Source organism: Mus musculus, chromosome 16, assembly GCF_000001635.26.
Source record: "Mus musculus strain C57BL/6J chromosome 16, GRCm38.p6 C57BL/6J".
Lineage (NCBI taxonomy): Eukaryota > Metazoa > Chordata > Mammalia > Rodentia > Muridae > Mus > Mus musculus.
In genome coordinates this window covers 33,495,493-33,511,471 of record NC_000082.6, presented here as the reverse complement: position 1 = coordinate 33,511,471, position 15,979 = coordinate 33,495,493, and the positions used below count along the sequence as shown (strand labels likewise).

The following is a 15,979-nucleotide window of genomic DNA, read 5'->3' as shown; positions in this document are numbered from 1 at the left end:
TCATTGCGATTGACATGGTCTCATCAGTTAAATCAGGGCAGGCCCTTTTGAGGATCGGAAGGATAGGGTGGAGAGGGGAGTCTTAACATTGTAGAGAGAAAACAGTGTTTCGTAGCATGAACAGCTATGACCAAGCACTGGCAATCATTAGGAAAGCAGACGGTGGGAGGCCTTTGTTGAGGCCTCTATTTCTATCCCAAATATGCCCTGGCAATGAAAACACAACACAATTAATATGAATACATGCTGTGTGCCTAGACTGCGCAGATCTACCACTACACTACCATCTTCCACATCTATAAGACCCCTTAAAACTCGCGGTTTCTCTAGGCCATGTGCTTCTGCTCCGCTTTTCTTCTTCTTCACCTTCTCTTTTATCTGCCCAACCATCAGCTCTCCTTTATTTTACAAATTAAGGTGAGAAGCAGGTTTACAGGAAATCACTAGAGTGCTGACTCATTCCTTGTCCACAGCCACTCACAGAGAATGGAATTAACATCAAATATAATTAGCCCCAGGGCTAGCCACTACATTTCCCCCTTTCTGTCCAATTAAAAGACTATTTTATCTTAGATATAACTGAACATAACTATTATTATTTTGTAATTTATAAAGTACAAGAGACCTAACACCCAGTCCATCATCTTTGTTAATTAAATAGAACCTCTGACATCTATCCTAACTTAAAAGACTATAGTTCTGCACCTGGCTGTCTTCGCTTTAGATTGAATGCCATCTGAAAACCATCCCCTCAAACCTGTTCCTCTCCAAGTAAAAAGCCTGGGTTGCCTAGGAGACTATGTAGTTTTTCAACTCCATTAGAAATCCAAGAATGACTGGTATCAACTGAAAATATATAGAAAGCCTAACACACCTTCCAAAATTTAGCCAATTTATAGAGACCACTGGTCACTTGGACAGTCCCTTACTTCAACGCGTTAGAGCATCGGTGTTCAGCCTACTGGCCAGGGTCATCTGACAGACTTAGAGAAACAGGAATATTAAGGACTAGCCTATTCTGTCTCGGCAGAATCAAGCCGTCCTAACCTGTAATTGTGTCCTTTCTTTGGACAGTATTATGCCTATAGATGAATGAGGCAATTCTTGCCTAGTGGCTGTTTCGACACAACTAGAGTAACTCAAAGATGTTCAGCTTCTTCTTTGAATCCAAGACAGAGAAAACTGTCAGGAGCAGACTAGTCACAACAACAAGTGACTAAATAACATTAAATGTCACATTCTGTGGACTTCTGACGTTTTTGAAAAACACTATCTATGTAATCTAGACTGTTCTCTGTTAACTACTCTCAGCCATTCTAATTAAAATAACTGAAAACCCCCTAACAATAAACTCAGAGCCATGAATTTCATATTTGGCCCTTAACTCACAGGCTTAAACATCTCAGATCTGTTTATAATAACAGCAATAGAAGGACTGGATCCAAGCCCTGTACTTCAAAATTTTTAGTATCAAAACCAACCTATAATAACCACTCCCAGTCCCAAAGCTTAGGGAACTGGGACGACAACTCTTCTAACTTCTTCAAGCTGAATATGGGCGTTGAGATAATTTGAAGGGAGGGGAAAGGGTAGGGAAATAGGGAATTTGGTTGGCCTTAAGAAGGCCACACCAATGACTATATTAGTCTCTGATGTCTGTGTCCTGACTGGATCTAGATGAAAATCTAAGACATCAGGAGTTCAGGCAGGTCAGCTTGGCATGTCTGACGATGAAATTCACCAAGGCTGTATTGTATATTTTATAATGTATAAATCTGAAAACAAAATTTTAGCATCATCAAAATAACCTTTTTGTTTGATTCTCTGGAATCTAGTTCTTTAGAGGGTCTTCCTCTATCAAATCTGATCCATATAACTCTGGAATGTGTAAATACCTCGATCACCTTTTCCAAAAACACAAAGACAGAACCTTTTCCCCAAATCAGCATATCCTTCAGCCAGTAACCAGGAAAACATGTAGCTTGCCCTCTGTCCCAGAGGAACAATAAAACAACCACATTACTCAAAATCACACACATTTTAGCCTACTTAGGCCTTTCTAATTCGTCATGTCAGGATATTACCCCATAATTCCTGTGGAGCACATGTTAGACAGAATATGAGTCTCCTGCAGACTTTATTATACCATCTTTAAAACAATTGATTCACACTTCTATTTTCCTCTCCTTTCCTTTCCCCCTCTCCTCTTTCCTTTCCTTTTCCCCTCTTCTCTTTCCTTTCCTTTTCCCCTCTCCTCTTCCCTTTCCTTTTCCCCTCTCCTCTTCCCTTTCCTTTTCCCCTCTCCCCTTCCCTTTCCTTTTCCCCTCTCCCCCTCCCCTCCCTTCCCCTCCCCTCCCCTCTCCCCTCCCCTCCCCTCCCCTTCCCTCTCCTCTCCTTTCCTTTCTTTTCCTTTCCATACCTGCTTCTAAGAGGCAGCTTGACAAACCAGGATTTAAACCCAAAATTCACATGGAGCCCACGTTAGACAGAATATGAGTATACTTTAAGAATTATTAGAGCAGTATATCTTTATACCATCTTTAAAGCAATTAATTCAAACTTCCACTAATATCTGCCTATAGGAAGCAGATAGCTTATAATTAATAAGCTCTCTGCCTGGAGCAGCCATCCTGTCTGCCGTGCTCTCTACCTGGAGCCACAGACATTTACTAATTAATACCTGTTCAGAGCAGGCCATTATCACTGCTGTCTCTACTTGGAGTCAGTAACTAATATTCCCTATTTATCTCAGGTTAGTTGAATTCAAATCAATAATGTTGGGTGCCATTTTGTTCCAGTAAAACTCTCCATCCCAAATATGCCCTGGCAATGAAAAAACAACACAATCAATATGAATACGTGCTGTGCACCTAGATTGGGCAGATCTACCACTACACTATCATCTTCCACATCTATGAGACCCCTTAAAACTTGCGGTTTCTCCAGGCTATGTGCTCCACTTTTCTTCTTCTTCCACCTCCTCTGTGTCCTCTCCCTCTTCCTTTTTCTCCTTCTTTCCTCTCTCACTTTCCCTTTCCCCCTCTCCTCTCCTTTCTTTTTCCCCTTTCTCTGCCCAATCACCATCTCTTCTTTATTTTACAAATTAAGGTGGGAAGCAGGTTTACAGGAAATCACCTGAGTGCTGACTCATTCCTTGACCACAGCCACTTACAAGAGAATGGAATTAACACCAAATATAATTAGCCCCAGGGCTAGCCGCAACAAGCCTTCCTCAGGGAGGGTGGTACCAGGCAGCAGACAACTGTAGGACTAAGGTAAGGGGCACAGCCAGTCCGGACTCAGCTGAGAAACTTCGGAAAGGCTTCCATCTAGAGCAAGGACTAGAGTCGACAAGTGTGGGTATGCAGAAACTGGCAGTAACCCAGATAAGTCTGGGTTGGCCTGGGCTATGGTTGTGGTAAAGGGAAGGAGGATTTCAAAGGATTAAAGTAGCATTCACAAGACTGCCCCCACTATAAGCTGACATTCTGACTGATTATAGGATACAAAGCACATTGAACCAAATCCAGCATGGAGCAAAGTTGTTTCTACCTAGGAGCCAGGGGGTTTGCTTCTTCCTTTGTCCCCTTGCATCTGGGAAAGGGCCGGGGCCAATGGACCATAGATGGAGGCCTGGCCCTCCTGCTCTCACCTCTCTCTATTCTAATGATGTTCTGCTCAGCTGGAGCATGGTTTGACCTGGCCTGACGCTCTGTCCCTTTTCACACCAAGGTTTGGGAAACAGGCCCAACATGTTTTAAGAAGAGCCTTACTTTCCCAGTAACCTCTGAATCTTTGTTTTCTCTCTGTGAAGTTCAGGCTGGCCTTGAACTCAAAATCACTAGCAGCAGCAGCATCAAGAATGCTGGGATTACAGGTATATTCCACATCTAGCTGACTCTAGCATGTCCTTTGGGGAATCCTGTTTAGAAGCTTGCATCACGAAGCTTGCATCACGTGCTGAATTCTAGCATTTTTTTCCTACCTAATCATGGCCTCATCGAAATGCCACTTTGGATGAATTCAAACAGCACCTTTAATACCTTCTCTACCATGCAAAATGTGTACTCACCACTTACACACCGGTGTTTATGGGAGGCAGCTTGAGTGAGGCTATGAACTAAACACCTCTGAGAAGCTTACAAATTAACCCATGGGTCCCTGATCTTCGCTCAGGGAGAGGTTAATAGTTGCATTTTTTTTTTTCTTTTGAACTACCATTACTTAAAAACACACAAATAACCTTAATGAGGCAGGGCATCCTATAGCTTACCTCAGCTCTTTAGCATGTTCCTGGGACATGTAGGGCGGAGCCACAAGATGAAAACAAAGGAGTAGCAAGGGTGGGGTGGGAGTTAAATGATGAATCAACTTAAAAATTAGAAAAAAGAAAAAAAATCCACTTCCAAACAGATGTGAGAAATTTCAGATGTCCACTCTTATTTACTTATTCCCCTACTTTTATAGTCTTTCTGCTTGTTTCTTCTATGTTGCTACAAGAAGCAAGTTGGGGAGGAAAGGGTTTACTCAGCTTACACTTCCACACTGCTGTTCATCACCAAAGGAAGTCAGGACTGGAACTCAAGTAGGTCAGGAAGCAGGAGCTGATGCAGAGGGCATGGAGGGGAGTTACTGGCTTGCTTTTTGGTCATGATGTTTTATAGGTAACAGGATAGTGGGATATTCCTGTGACAACTTGACTATGTTTTGGGGAGAACTGTGGAAGGAACAGTGCAGAAGATGGAGGCTTGGCTTGTGAAATTTCAGAGGGAAGATTGAAGACTCTTACCAAGGCCATTGCTGTTTTGATTGTGAAGATTCTGTGTTTCTGGTTAGCTGTGGCTGAAGAATCAGCTGTGATTAACAAGATACCAGAACTACTAAAGCAAAAACTTTGCTGGGACTATTGATGCTGGTTAGCTGGAGCTAAGAAATTAGCGGTGATTAAGAAGAGACCAGCATCACTGACGTGAAATCTTCTGGGAAGTGTTTTATGAGAGCTCAAAGAGGCTATGTCCAGAGATAGCCAAGGTTGTACCTTGTGTTGCAGCAGGACCTGGTAATGTATAAGAGTCACCTAGGTGGTACTGGTTTTGAAGGCATGAAGTGGTCATGAAGAGAAGCGGAGGCTCGGCACTGTGAGAGGCCATGGCCAATGGTGAAGGTGCAGCCTCAGTTGCAGTAGATGTCCCAGGACTGAAGGGATCATGCAAAGGATTTAAGGCTTGGCACCATGAAGAGAGCCTATGAGAAGTTATTGGTGAAGCCTAGTTATAGCGGAAGACGGCAGCGTTTTGGAGATGCCAGTACCATGAATGACCACCAAGAACAGCAGCAGCAGTGGAGTACAGGCATCTGGAGCCTAGAAGACAAGGTGTGTGCTACAAAGGGCAGAGCTGGAGAAGTGACCCAAGCCCTTGGAGGAGCTCAGAAAGTCGTGAGTGGATCCCAGACATTGGACAGATGGAGTTTGATTTTGCTTTTGATTGTGACTGTGCCCTGACATTTTCCCCTCTCCGAGGAAGGTTTTTTTAGTGGCGCCCACAGTCAAGAGACTTTTAATTGTAAAGACTTTGAATTTTAAAAGAGATTGGATATTGTAAAGGGATTGAAATTTTAAGAATTTGCAAAGACTGTGGGACTTTTATTTAGATCTTGGGGATGAATAAGAAAGGGTTGAGGCTTAATAGTGATGTGTTTGTATGTCAAGTCTCAGCACAGTCCTCAATGAGAACCACATGAGGCTGGCTCATTTAAAGCCATCACTCACCATCACTGTTCTTGCTGTTGGAAGTCTTTCCTAAAGAATGCACTTCTTAGTTACCAACTCTGTATTCCCTTCATGCTTTGAGCACCACCAACACCTGCTCTAAAACCAAGTGGGCCAGCTGAGTACATTCAGTTCTCCCGGACATGTGAGAGGCCCATAATTGCCCTCCCTCTTCACTGTTGTGATCTCTGCCTGCCATTTTTGTTCTGTGCTCCAGCAATTGTCCCAAGTCTCATTCTGTCACTGGCAGAAGCTGCTTATGTGATGGTATTACACCTCCCACAGACAAAGGGAGATTACACCGGAGGTTTGAGTTTACAGATGCTCAAAGACCTTGGAGAAAATGGGGATGCGCAGGGCACAGCTGTAGTCTGGAAGGAAACCTGCATCAGTGTGTGAGATCACAACAGTCAACATGCTAACACTTATCCATGGAGGATGTGCCCACCAGCCTTGCCTCTGTAGCTCCTGCGGGGAAAACATTTCCATCACCAGCTTCCATTGTCCTAGTAGTAAGAGGTGATCCTCGGGTTAGCTTCACCCCTGTGTGTAAATCCACAGAGCATGGACTACCCAAGCCTGACATGACAGGCCAGTACCTCCAGCAGACTTCCCCAGTCACACACTCCAGGCCTTGAATACTGATCGCTTCCGTTGGGGGTAGCTTTTGACAATGTTCTCTATTTCCTCTGTAATGGTCTTCACATACTTCTATTTTCTGGAGCTGGTGTATTTAAATTGCACCTGTCTTAGGAACCCACGCTGAAGCAGAGAATAGCCATGCTTTGCCACTTACCTACTTATTGAGGAATTCAACCTCAAGTGTGCAGCACAGTACCAACACATCCTTACACTCAGGGTTTGCCTTAACCATACCAAGTACAACACTGTGACATGTAATCTGTTGCTGATACCACAATGCTTTCAGATTAAGATGCTAGCAGCCAAGCTGGCTCAATGGCTAAATAGCCCTGGCTGCTCTTCCAGAGGATCCGGGTTTGATTCCTGCCACACAAGCCCCTGTACTGGCAGCTGCAGAGGATTGGGTGCCCTCTTCAGTGCTTGCTCAGCTCTCACTCACATGGTACACAGACACATATGTAGGCAAGACACATACATCAGTCTTCCTTTAAAAAAAAGATACTGGCAGCTTCAGTCATCTACTGTTTGCACTTAGCATAGTGTCTGGTAAGTAGGTGATGAGTGCTGAATGTAGGGTGAAGGTTCTGAGCCCAGCCAATGAAGATCCAAGTCATCAGGAAACGCCAAGTCCTATCCCAGGGAACGCTCTCCCTAGGCTCCCTTCCCCACAAGGGAACAGCTGTTTCAGCTTTAAGGACATGAGAAGTTACAAACAGTAAGGTTACAACTTTAAAAGCTCATCTGTGTGAGTAAACAGGCAAAGGTCCAAAGGTTCAAATTTTACAAGTTTTAACCCGCCTTTTCCCCCAGCACTTGAAAATGCCATTCTTATTTAGTGTCATTTTCCCCCATTCCATTCCTTACATAGGCATGTGTATATATCTGCCTAAGTCTATGGATAAAAGGTTTTGTCCTGATTGCCCATTCTATCTTAAAATGACCGGGGTGGGGTGTGGGAGACTCCCATTTTCACTTCACTTCACTTTGGCCTCCAGTGTCTCTTGATGCAGGAAGTGGATGTTGTTTATCCTAATATTCATCAGATTCAGCAATTAATCAGAGGACTGAACAGCTGGGAAGCGTAATCTATCCAGACACTGATCAGGAAAATCATTTTGTGAGTGATGAATTGTCAAGTAAGACTCAGTGACAACACATTAATTCAAGTGACTTCAATTTTATTTTTTCATAGAATCTTCAGAAGGTGGGAGAAGTGTCAGGTAGAAATCTCCCCACCCCTCTCCCCACCAAGCCAAATCACTCAAGAACCGGGATCTAGGGAATGAATAGTAGACCGTCAGTGGTACCATTACGTACAGTTGGTTACAGCACCGTGCCAATAAGCCAGGCTCTGAGCACTGACTTTTGCAAGGGCCAACTAATTGACATTTGTCCCAAGAACGGAGGCAGCACTCTTAACTGCAAACTGCTTTTTTACAATGCATCCCACTGTCAGAAGACGAAGTCCTGGCAAGGTGGCTGGTGGCTGAAAACAGGTCTATCTACACTAATGGAGGGGGAAAAACACCCAACAAACTATGTATGCTACTGATGAAAGAAAGGTTGATGGAATCTTATCTGTAAAGGAAAAGCCATATAGATATTCTTAGCCCTATGCTTCAACATGGTTCAAGTCTGAAATAGTTAATGATGATTAACAGCTGACTAGATCTTAGAACTAGTAACATTATCACGGCAAACTACAGTAAAGGCCCTGATATTTACTCAACCTATGGAACTAGTAATTCCACATGGACATCCCTTCCTCTAGAGTAACTATGTACCACATTTTTTTTGCATATTTACCAGTAGATATTTGGTTCGAAGTACTGTGAAAAATTCAGCTAGAAAATTATTCATAAAACTTGTATTCTGTATTTTATTTTCAAACAGCCAAGTGTCCACATTTAAAATGCAGAATTTGCAAATATAAGTTAATCTAATAATTCAATTTAAAATAATGTAAAACAACTTCCTTTTAGTATCACAATACACAAAACAGTGTTATAAACTCCAAGAGGCGAGGTGACAACTGTGCCAAAAGCTATGAACTCATTAAACCTTGTAATGTCAGTTCACGTCCCGTGGCCAGGGGTGAAACAAGCCACCACTGCACTTGAATGGCTCAGTGACTCACTTATGGTATAAAATGGGGGCTCAAGCAAGATGGTTTCTTTTTTTTTAAACAATGATGATAAAAAAAAAAATCTTTCAACAGAAAAATCCTCCCAATTGTTTAAAAACAATTATACATGGAGGATAACTATTACTTTTAAAATATCTTGGCTAAATTTCAATCATTAGGCTGCTGACTGCAGTGTAAAAGTTTGTATTTAAAAATATCACAAATATAGTATTTAACAGTGAAAATTTCAATGTGGTTAAGTTTCACTGCAAAGCAAGTTCACCTGAGTAGATTTTTGAAATTTAGTGCTCATATTTTAAGGGAAGGGAAGGGAGGCTCCACTCTGTGTCTGATACTGAGTTTGCAGCTGATTCTCCCACTGACCCCTAGGGGTGCAGGAACCATCTGCTGTGGCCTTCCCAAGAAAAGACATCCCCTTTCCCGCGTAAATTTACTCTGGCATCTTAGGAACTTTCAGTATCCATCCAATATTTCCACGTAGCTACCCATTCAAGCATAGCATCCCAATTCATTCAGTTCTATACAACAGCCTCTACATTATATACATGTTTAATTAGCAATAGGAAGTAGAAAATAAAAGTTTACAGCAATTGAGAGGGGCCGAGACCAGGACAGGAAAAGCAATACTGTATAATCAGAATATCCTAGCAGCCTACCACTTTCAACAACAAGGTTTTCTTTATTGGCTGGAATACAAAGAAGGCATAAGGGATTCCAGGAAAATAACACTATGTCTCAGAAAATCCAATGTGCTCCACCATCAGGATTTCCATCACACATTTAATTTCTTCTGTACAATTTTTATAAATGTGTTTTTCTTTTCAAAGTCATCAGATTTCCAGGTGAAACTCAGCACTACACAGTATGTATGCCCTTGAAGCAATGAGGTTAACCTGCTTTATTTGGGTACCAAGGTCCCTTCCAGACAGCATTAAAATAAAGACAAGTAAGACTAGACAGATAAAATCCAGTATAATTCAAACCCGACAATGAAAAATTTCCCCCATATTGTTGCAAAATTCTTTCTACTGAAATGCTTTGCTACAATAATAAAAAGCATACATTACATAGAAAAGGTACCAGTGTGCTAAAAAGTGACAGGAGTGGCCTAGCAAACCCTTCAAAGCACATTATATAAATGACTAGCATTAAAAACATTTTCCCTATAAAATGTAGGTCATAATCATTTATAAATTGGCGGCTTCGTTTCTAAAGCAGTGATGGGTGTTCAGAGAGCTGCTCTGTACAGTATAATATCTACTCACTTCAAGCTATAAGTTTGTCTTTCTTTGTATTGAAGTTGAGTAAATTCATCTGGTCAGCTGAGAAATCAAGCTTGAAAAATAAGTATCTAAAAATCAAAGTAGAAAGTTTAGAATCATTGAAATGTAGCTATGAAATATGAAGAAATCTATCTACTTCACAACTGAACTGAAGTTACCTCAACACTTGCGGGCTTGAATCTAGAGCAGAAACACATTAAAACCCAAAGCAAACCAGAGTTAGGTAGCCGTACAGAAACAGGAAAACAAAACAAAACAAAACAAAACACATCCCTTCCTTCAGTGTGATGGGCACTAAGTTCAGCGGTCTTCCTCCATCTTTGCACAAGAGTGGTAAGGCCATTCAATGCTTAGTGAGAGTGAGCACAGGCGAAGCCACATCTAGCCTGTCCCCCCTGCAACGTCAGTTATGCTGTGTAAACAGTGTTACGTTCCAACAGGAGGAACAATGGAATTTGCTTATAAAAACTGATTAAAGGTAATCATTATTAAGTGAAACAAGGGTAACTAATAAGGATAACTCTGAAATGTTTCTCTAGAACGTTCCTGATGCTACTTGTAAAGTTAGCACTGCTATGTATTATTGCTTACATACAGTACAACATCACACGCCTTCTAACATAAAGCGGTACTGTGACTGGTTTGTACATATTTACAGAGTCTTAAAAACAAGCTGTAAAAACATTACATACTTTCAGACAATACAAATTAGCACATTGGTACTCACTTCAAACAAATGGAATGCATAACATTAATAAACATCATAAAGGAAGACTCACATCAAGTCCTTGATTGTCAAGACACGTTTATATATAAACTCTAACTGTGCAGAATCAAAGGTTCAGTCATAGGTAGGCGCATCCTTACTCGATGAACCCTATTTACAGCATGGTATTGCATAAAAAAATAAAATAATGTTTACAGGGTTTTACTTTTTTTATCCATTGGATTAAAGAAAGCAACAAACACAACAAGAAATGTTTGTCTGCTTTAGTCTGTTTCCTACCAAAGTTTAGGTGGAAAAAAGGAAACACACACTTTTTATTTGCAGAATATAGCAAAAACAACTGGAAAATTATTTCCCTGAAATAAAGCAATTTGAAACGGAAAAGGTTTTAACTTAAATTGCAGACTCAAATAGATTCTCATTGATTAGAATAGAGCTTCTTCAAGTAAGTACACTGTAAAAGATGACCTCTAGCTTAGGTTCGAGGGAGCTCCGGACGCAGCACACCTACTCAGAGGTTCCCGGCCGCTTTTTTTTTTTTTTTTTTAAACAGCCCTTTAAAAGCCCAAATTAATAAAAATCAAAGAAGTGGCAAAACATCTAGCCTTGCTGGCACTTTGCAAGTGTCCCTCACCTGTGGGAATGAAAGCTTGCCCTGAGCACAAGGCCTCTTCTACCTCCTAAGAGACAGAAATGACCCATTGCTGGCACCCTGAGTCAGAGCTAAGATGGTGGACTCCTACCTGACTAGGTAGCACATGTACACTGTAGATCCACAAAAATAAAAACCACAGGAGCTACTCAGCTATTCCAAAGCCAATGAGATACATGTGCAGTAAGAACTGAAGCGCAAACAGCAGCAATGCTTTCGGATGCTGGAGAGCTCCTGCCTTGTCTAGTGGGCCCAGACTGACAGGCTAACGGTGAGCAGAAGCTGAAGGGTGCTAGAGCTATGCTTGGAGAAGAAATGAGAAGTGTGAACTGACAGGGTATCTCATATCCTCCAGGGATCTGTCCAGAGCAGCACACAAGGCCACTTTCTTTCTTTAATGCCCAGGCAGGAAAGCTTTCTAAACCAACACAGGGAAACCCAGCCTGTTGAGATGCTTCTCGAAGGATGAAGATACAAGCTGAGCCTGGCAGGCATCTGGAATTTCACAGTAAGTGATGACTATACTTAACTGGTAAGTCAGTAAGTTATGCTGGCTATCAGTTATCTCGAATGCTTATTACCTGGTAGAAAAGTCTGCCGTTGTGTGGATTTAAAGAAATGTGTTTAAGACAGGAATGCAACACCTGAAATTCTGTTTACAGAACTTCCATTTTCAAAGGCTTTTTCTTCCTAAGCTGACCTGAACCGCTCAGCAACCGTCACATTCTTAAAACTGTGCTGGTGATGTTAAAAACAGACCCTTACACTGTACAAGAAATGCATCAAGTGCTCAGTGGAACCACACTGTGTTTTTAATCAGGTTCAACTTAGGAGATAAATGTCTGCTCTTGTCAAAAGTACTATGAGAAAAATACAAGCACCCATCTAGGGTGCACACGGTCCATCACACCTCATCTGATGAAGCGTTCCTGTGGTTATGTGATGCGCCACAGACACACATCAGTCTTCAGATCGATAATGGCAGAACTTAAAATAGTCACTTCAAAGAAGTCTAAAGTTCTTGAAGATCTGACAGCAAAGCTGTCAAATGGGAAAACTATGATTTCAAGCAGTTTCATAACAAAGTGTAGAGGAAACCACATAAACATAACTTATATTCCTTGTCATAAAAATACCAACATTTTAAAAAATAAATGAGTGTAAGTGAAGGACACTGGGGGAGGATATTTCTTTGTTCCCTTCTTTATGAGAACAGTCTTGGGATAACATTAAATAAAAGAAAAATAATTTAAATGGATAAAATACTCAACACTGAAACAAAGCACGCATCTACAGGGTCAACAGCAAAGTCAAAATGGAAGTTAACAAAGCGTCATCTCCCAAGGGTACTGGTTTCAGGTCACCACTGGGGCACTGCGATAAAGATGGCGGAAATGGAAAGTACAAAACCCAAAAAAGTAGAACAAATAAAAGAGATGTAGAGCCGATGTTAGTCTCCAAAAATTAAAACTGTTCAATGTGTAACTCAAACCATCATTCTTCATAAAAGTGTGTATATATATATATATATAAAAGCACTATTTATTATATCATGCTGTATTATTTTAAGACAAAGTATACATATATAAAAAAAACATTCGTGGTATAAGGATAAAGTCTGTAGTTTATTTAGATTTTGAAATGCAACAAAAAATTTCCCATCACTCATCTAGCTGAAAAAGAAATTGCAGTTACTGGAATCAGTAAGCTCTTTCGCTTGGTAAAACTGTCGTGAGCAGTATTCACTTAAATGTAACGTAAGTAAGCAATTAAAATGCCCATTTCTTTAGTTTCTTGGGATACTGTTTAATTATCCAATCTATCAAGAGTCCAGAAAGAGAAGAATTAAACCAGGTTTTACAGTTCAAAGATATCCCAACTTTCTTTTATTGCCAAAAAGCAAAATTGTCAATTATGAGATGATTATGACACAACCATATCAAACCTAAAAAATCTATGATTTTAACTTTGAGAAATCAAAAAATACCAGATTAATTCTAAGTGCTCTATGTCAACTGAAGTGTGTAAAATAAAATACATTTCAGCTTTAAAACGTGGAATATACATTTTGTGTAAGCATTATTTTCTTGGGAATGTAATCTACAGAATATTTATTTTTTTTACTAAAACTTCAAACCTTGATACTTGCACATGAAAAATCATAAAAAATATCTAAGTTTACCTGTACAAAGAAACTGACACCGATATGCATACTTCCATAGAGAAGTGAGTGCTTCAGCGGTTGTGTGTTTTGGTAAAAGGTTTGAAAGTATGCATACTTAAAAAGTAATTAGGCTTTTAAATAGTGGAGTCTTAGACTATCAGATTTTTATTACTTTTTCTTCAAAAAAAAAAAAAACCATGTCAATAATGCAAAATGAAAACCAAGGGTATATGGCATATCATTTTTAAAGGTGGTTTCTTTTTATTCCCCCCTATAGGACAAACTACGTATTTAAGCCATAATCTCTTGACATTGAAACTTTAAGTTCACTGTCTGTGACATATCCTCGGATTCCCTGCTGAAGTGCAATACTATGCTGAAAAACTCAGAAACAGTATGAGGAAGTTTCACACAATTACTACGCTCCTAAGAATGTACAATGTTATCAGTTAGGAAACAATTGTGCGAAAGTCTTTTTCTTTTATCTTGGTGTGGGTGAATAGCAAGGTTCTGATCTAAAACAGGTAATGCATTTGCTTCTCTAACGGTGACGACACGTAAGGCAGTTCAAGGAATGCTGACTAACCAAACAAAATGCAGTTATTGGATTATCTTGCTATTCTTATCAGCTTGCTATGAACGCACTGCTCTTAGAACTGTACAGCACTCCATTTTACAGAGCAACCCCACTCTTGAGTAATCTGTTCTAAAGTGCCAGTATTATTTACACATTTTTTTTTTTTTTAGCCAAAAGTCTGGCCAGTTGTGGCATCTGGTGAAGATGTCATCCCAGCTCTATTATCATTTACATTCACCAAGGGAAATTCTGAAAATTCAGCACTTGTCCCTGGTCCCCGAAGGTTCACCTGTCCATTGGCAGTGCTAAACTGAGTTGCTATTCCAGCTCTGGATCCATGATATGGAGCACGGAAGGGCTGCTCAAAGGAGCTCATTTGGTAAGCCTGGTGGACAGGCTGTGCCTCAGCTTTCTTCTGAGAAGTGACTTGATCCAAAAAGTCTGCTGTTGACGTGGCAGAGGCGTGGTTTGTCTCGTCACCTGAAAAGGGAAACGGGTGCTGTGAGTCACCGACTATTAGTCCAAAGTGGGACTTATCTGGAGTTGTTCTTAGTGGAGAATTCATTCCTGATCGAAAGCTATTGATGGGCATGGCTGCATAGACTTGCTTGTCTATGGAAGAGAATGCTGGCGGATTTGGAAGGGTCTGGTTGTCAGTCACAAAGTTAAGGCTCGGGCTATTCAAATAGGCATCGTTTTGGCTAGTTCTGTCCAAAGCCTGCTGCAGAAACTTGGAGTATTCCTGCAACATGTTAGCTTTATCTGATGAGGATGCTTGGGAGCTTGATCCAACATTCTCTGACTGGGTGACTTCAGGTACATCGGAAGAATTGATTGATATGCTAGAAGTCACTTCAGTATCTGCAACGCTGAAGGAAATCTCATGCTGTCCATTAGGTTTGTGGGAATAATGATCCAGCAGAGTCTGCAGGACCTCATCTGGGATAACATTTTTGTCATGATTGCTCTTAATCTCCACATTCAGTGCCTGGGAATCCAGTATGGATGCTGTGGTGCTTTCATCAATGACGCTGGCCACGGCGGCTTGTGTCACAGAAGGCTGAGAGGCTATGGTGCCCACATTCAGTGCGTACTCCCTGCTGTTGTTACTTGCAGCTTGAAGATACCGCTTCTTCTTCAGAAACTGCATGGCATCGTCGTAATTAGTACTGCTGTGCACAGGTTTGCTGGGGCCCTCCTGCAAGTTATCCACTTGATCGATGTCAGCACTGCCTTCTGAGTCCAGTAACGCCTGCTTATCCACAAGCTCAAAAGCGTACTTGGAAACTTTGCTGTCTTCATAGCTGGATAGGGGTGAAATGGTTTGACTTTGCTCCAAGGGCTGCTTCAGACTTCTCTTACTATTGATTTTTTTGAGAACCAACTTGGGTGGGTGTATTTCTCCAGATGCATCTTCTAGGTGAGAGCCTCCCACTGATGAGTGTGGCATCTCAACAGCATACTCTGCCACCATGTACTCATCCTTTACTTTAGTGCTCGACGAGTAGAGAGGCAGGTAATCGTTCTTGTCTTTCTTCAGGTCAGATTTGTCCAGCACACTCTCCTTGTCCATCCCAGACGATTTCTTCTCAGTTTTTTGCCTTTTCTTTTTTGGCAGTGAATTATCTTTTGGTGATGTAGAAAAGCCAGAATCTTCCTCTGATGTCAGAAGGCCACCTTTGATGGCACATCTGTTTAGTTTTTTGTCGTGATTTTCATGGCACATACGTTTATGTTTCAATACACGATCTGTTCTGGAAAAATACTGTTGAAATCAGAGGTTGGAAGTGGTATTTTGTTGTTGTTTTTATGTTTGTTTATTTGGTGTTTTTTGTTTTTGTTTTTTTGGTCAACAAGGAAGAGAAGAAAAGAAACAAGATAATTAATATCAATATAAATAATTCTAAACCAATTCACTGATCAAGTTTCTATTATAAATCTGATCAGAGCCTAAAAATCTCAAATGATACTAGTACTAAATGGTGCCTAACTTGTTAGTGATTTTGCACTGCAGTTAA

General features: G+C 40.9%; 1 protein-coding gene across 11 annotated transcripts in view; it reads right to left on the bottom strand.

Annotated features, from left to right (window-relative positions):
• Positions 1–7,568: 7,568 nt before the first annotated feature.
• Zfp148 (zinc finger protein 148) overlaps positions 7,569–15,979 on the bottom strand; it is a 123,129-nt gene continuing 114,718 nt past the window's right edge. For 5 of the 11 annotated variants that reach the window (XM_006522103.4, XM_011245888.2, XM_006522100.4 and 2 more), the window contains one exon: positions 12,827–15,726. In XM_006522103.4, coding sequence (XP_006522166.1) covers positions 14,128–15,726 — 1,599 coding nt within the window. In that variant the 3' untranslated portion in view covers positions 12,827–14,127. Of the gene's footprint in view, positions 15,727–15,979 lie in introns of all 11 variants that reach the window. The other 6 variants (NM_011749.4, NM_001358570.1, NM_001358569.1 and 3 more) reach the window with 3 other exon arrangements.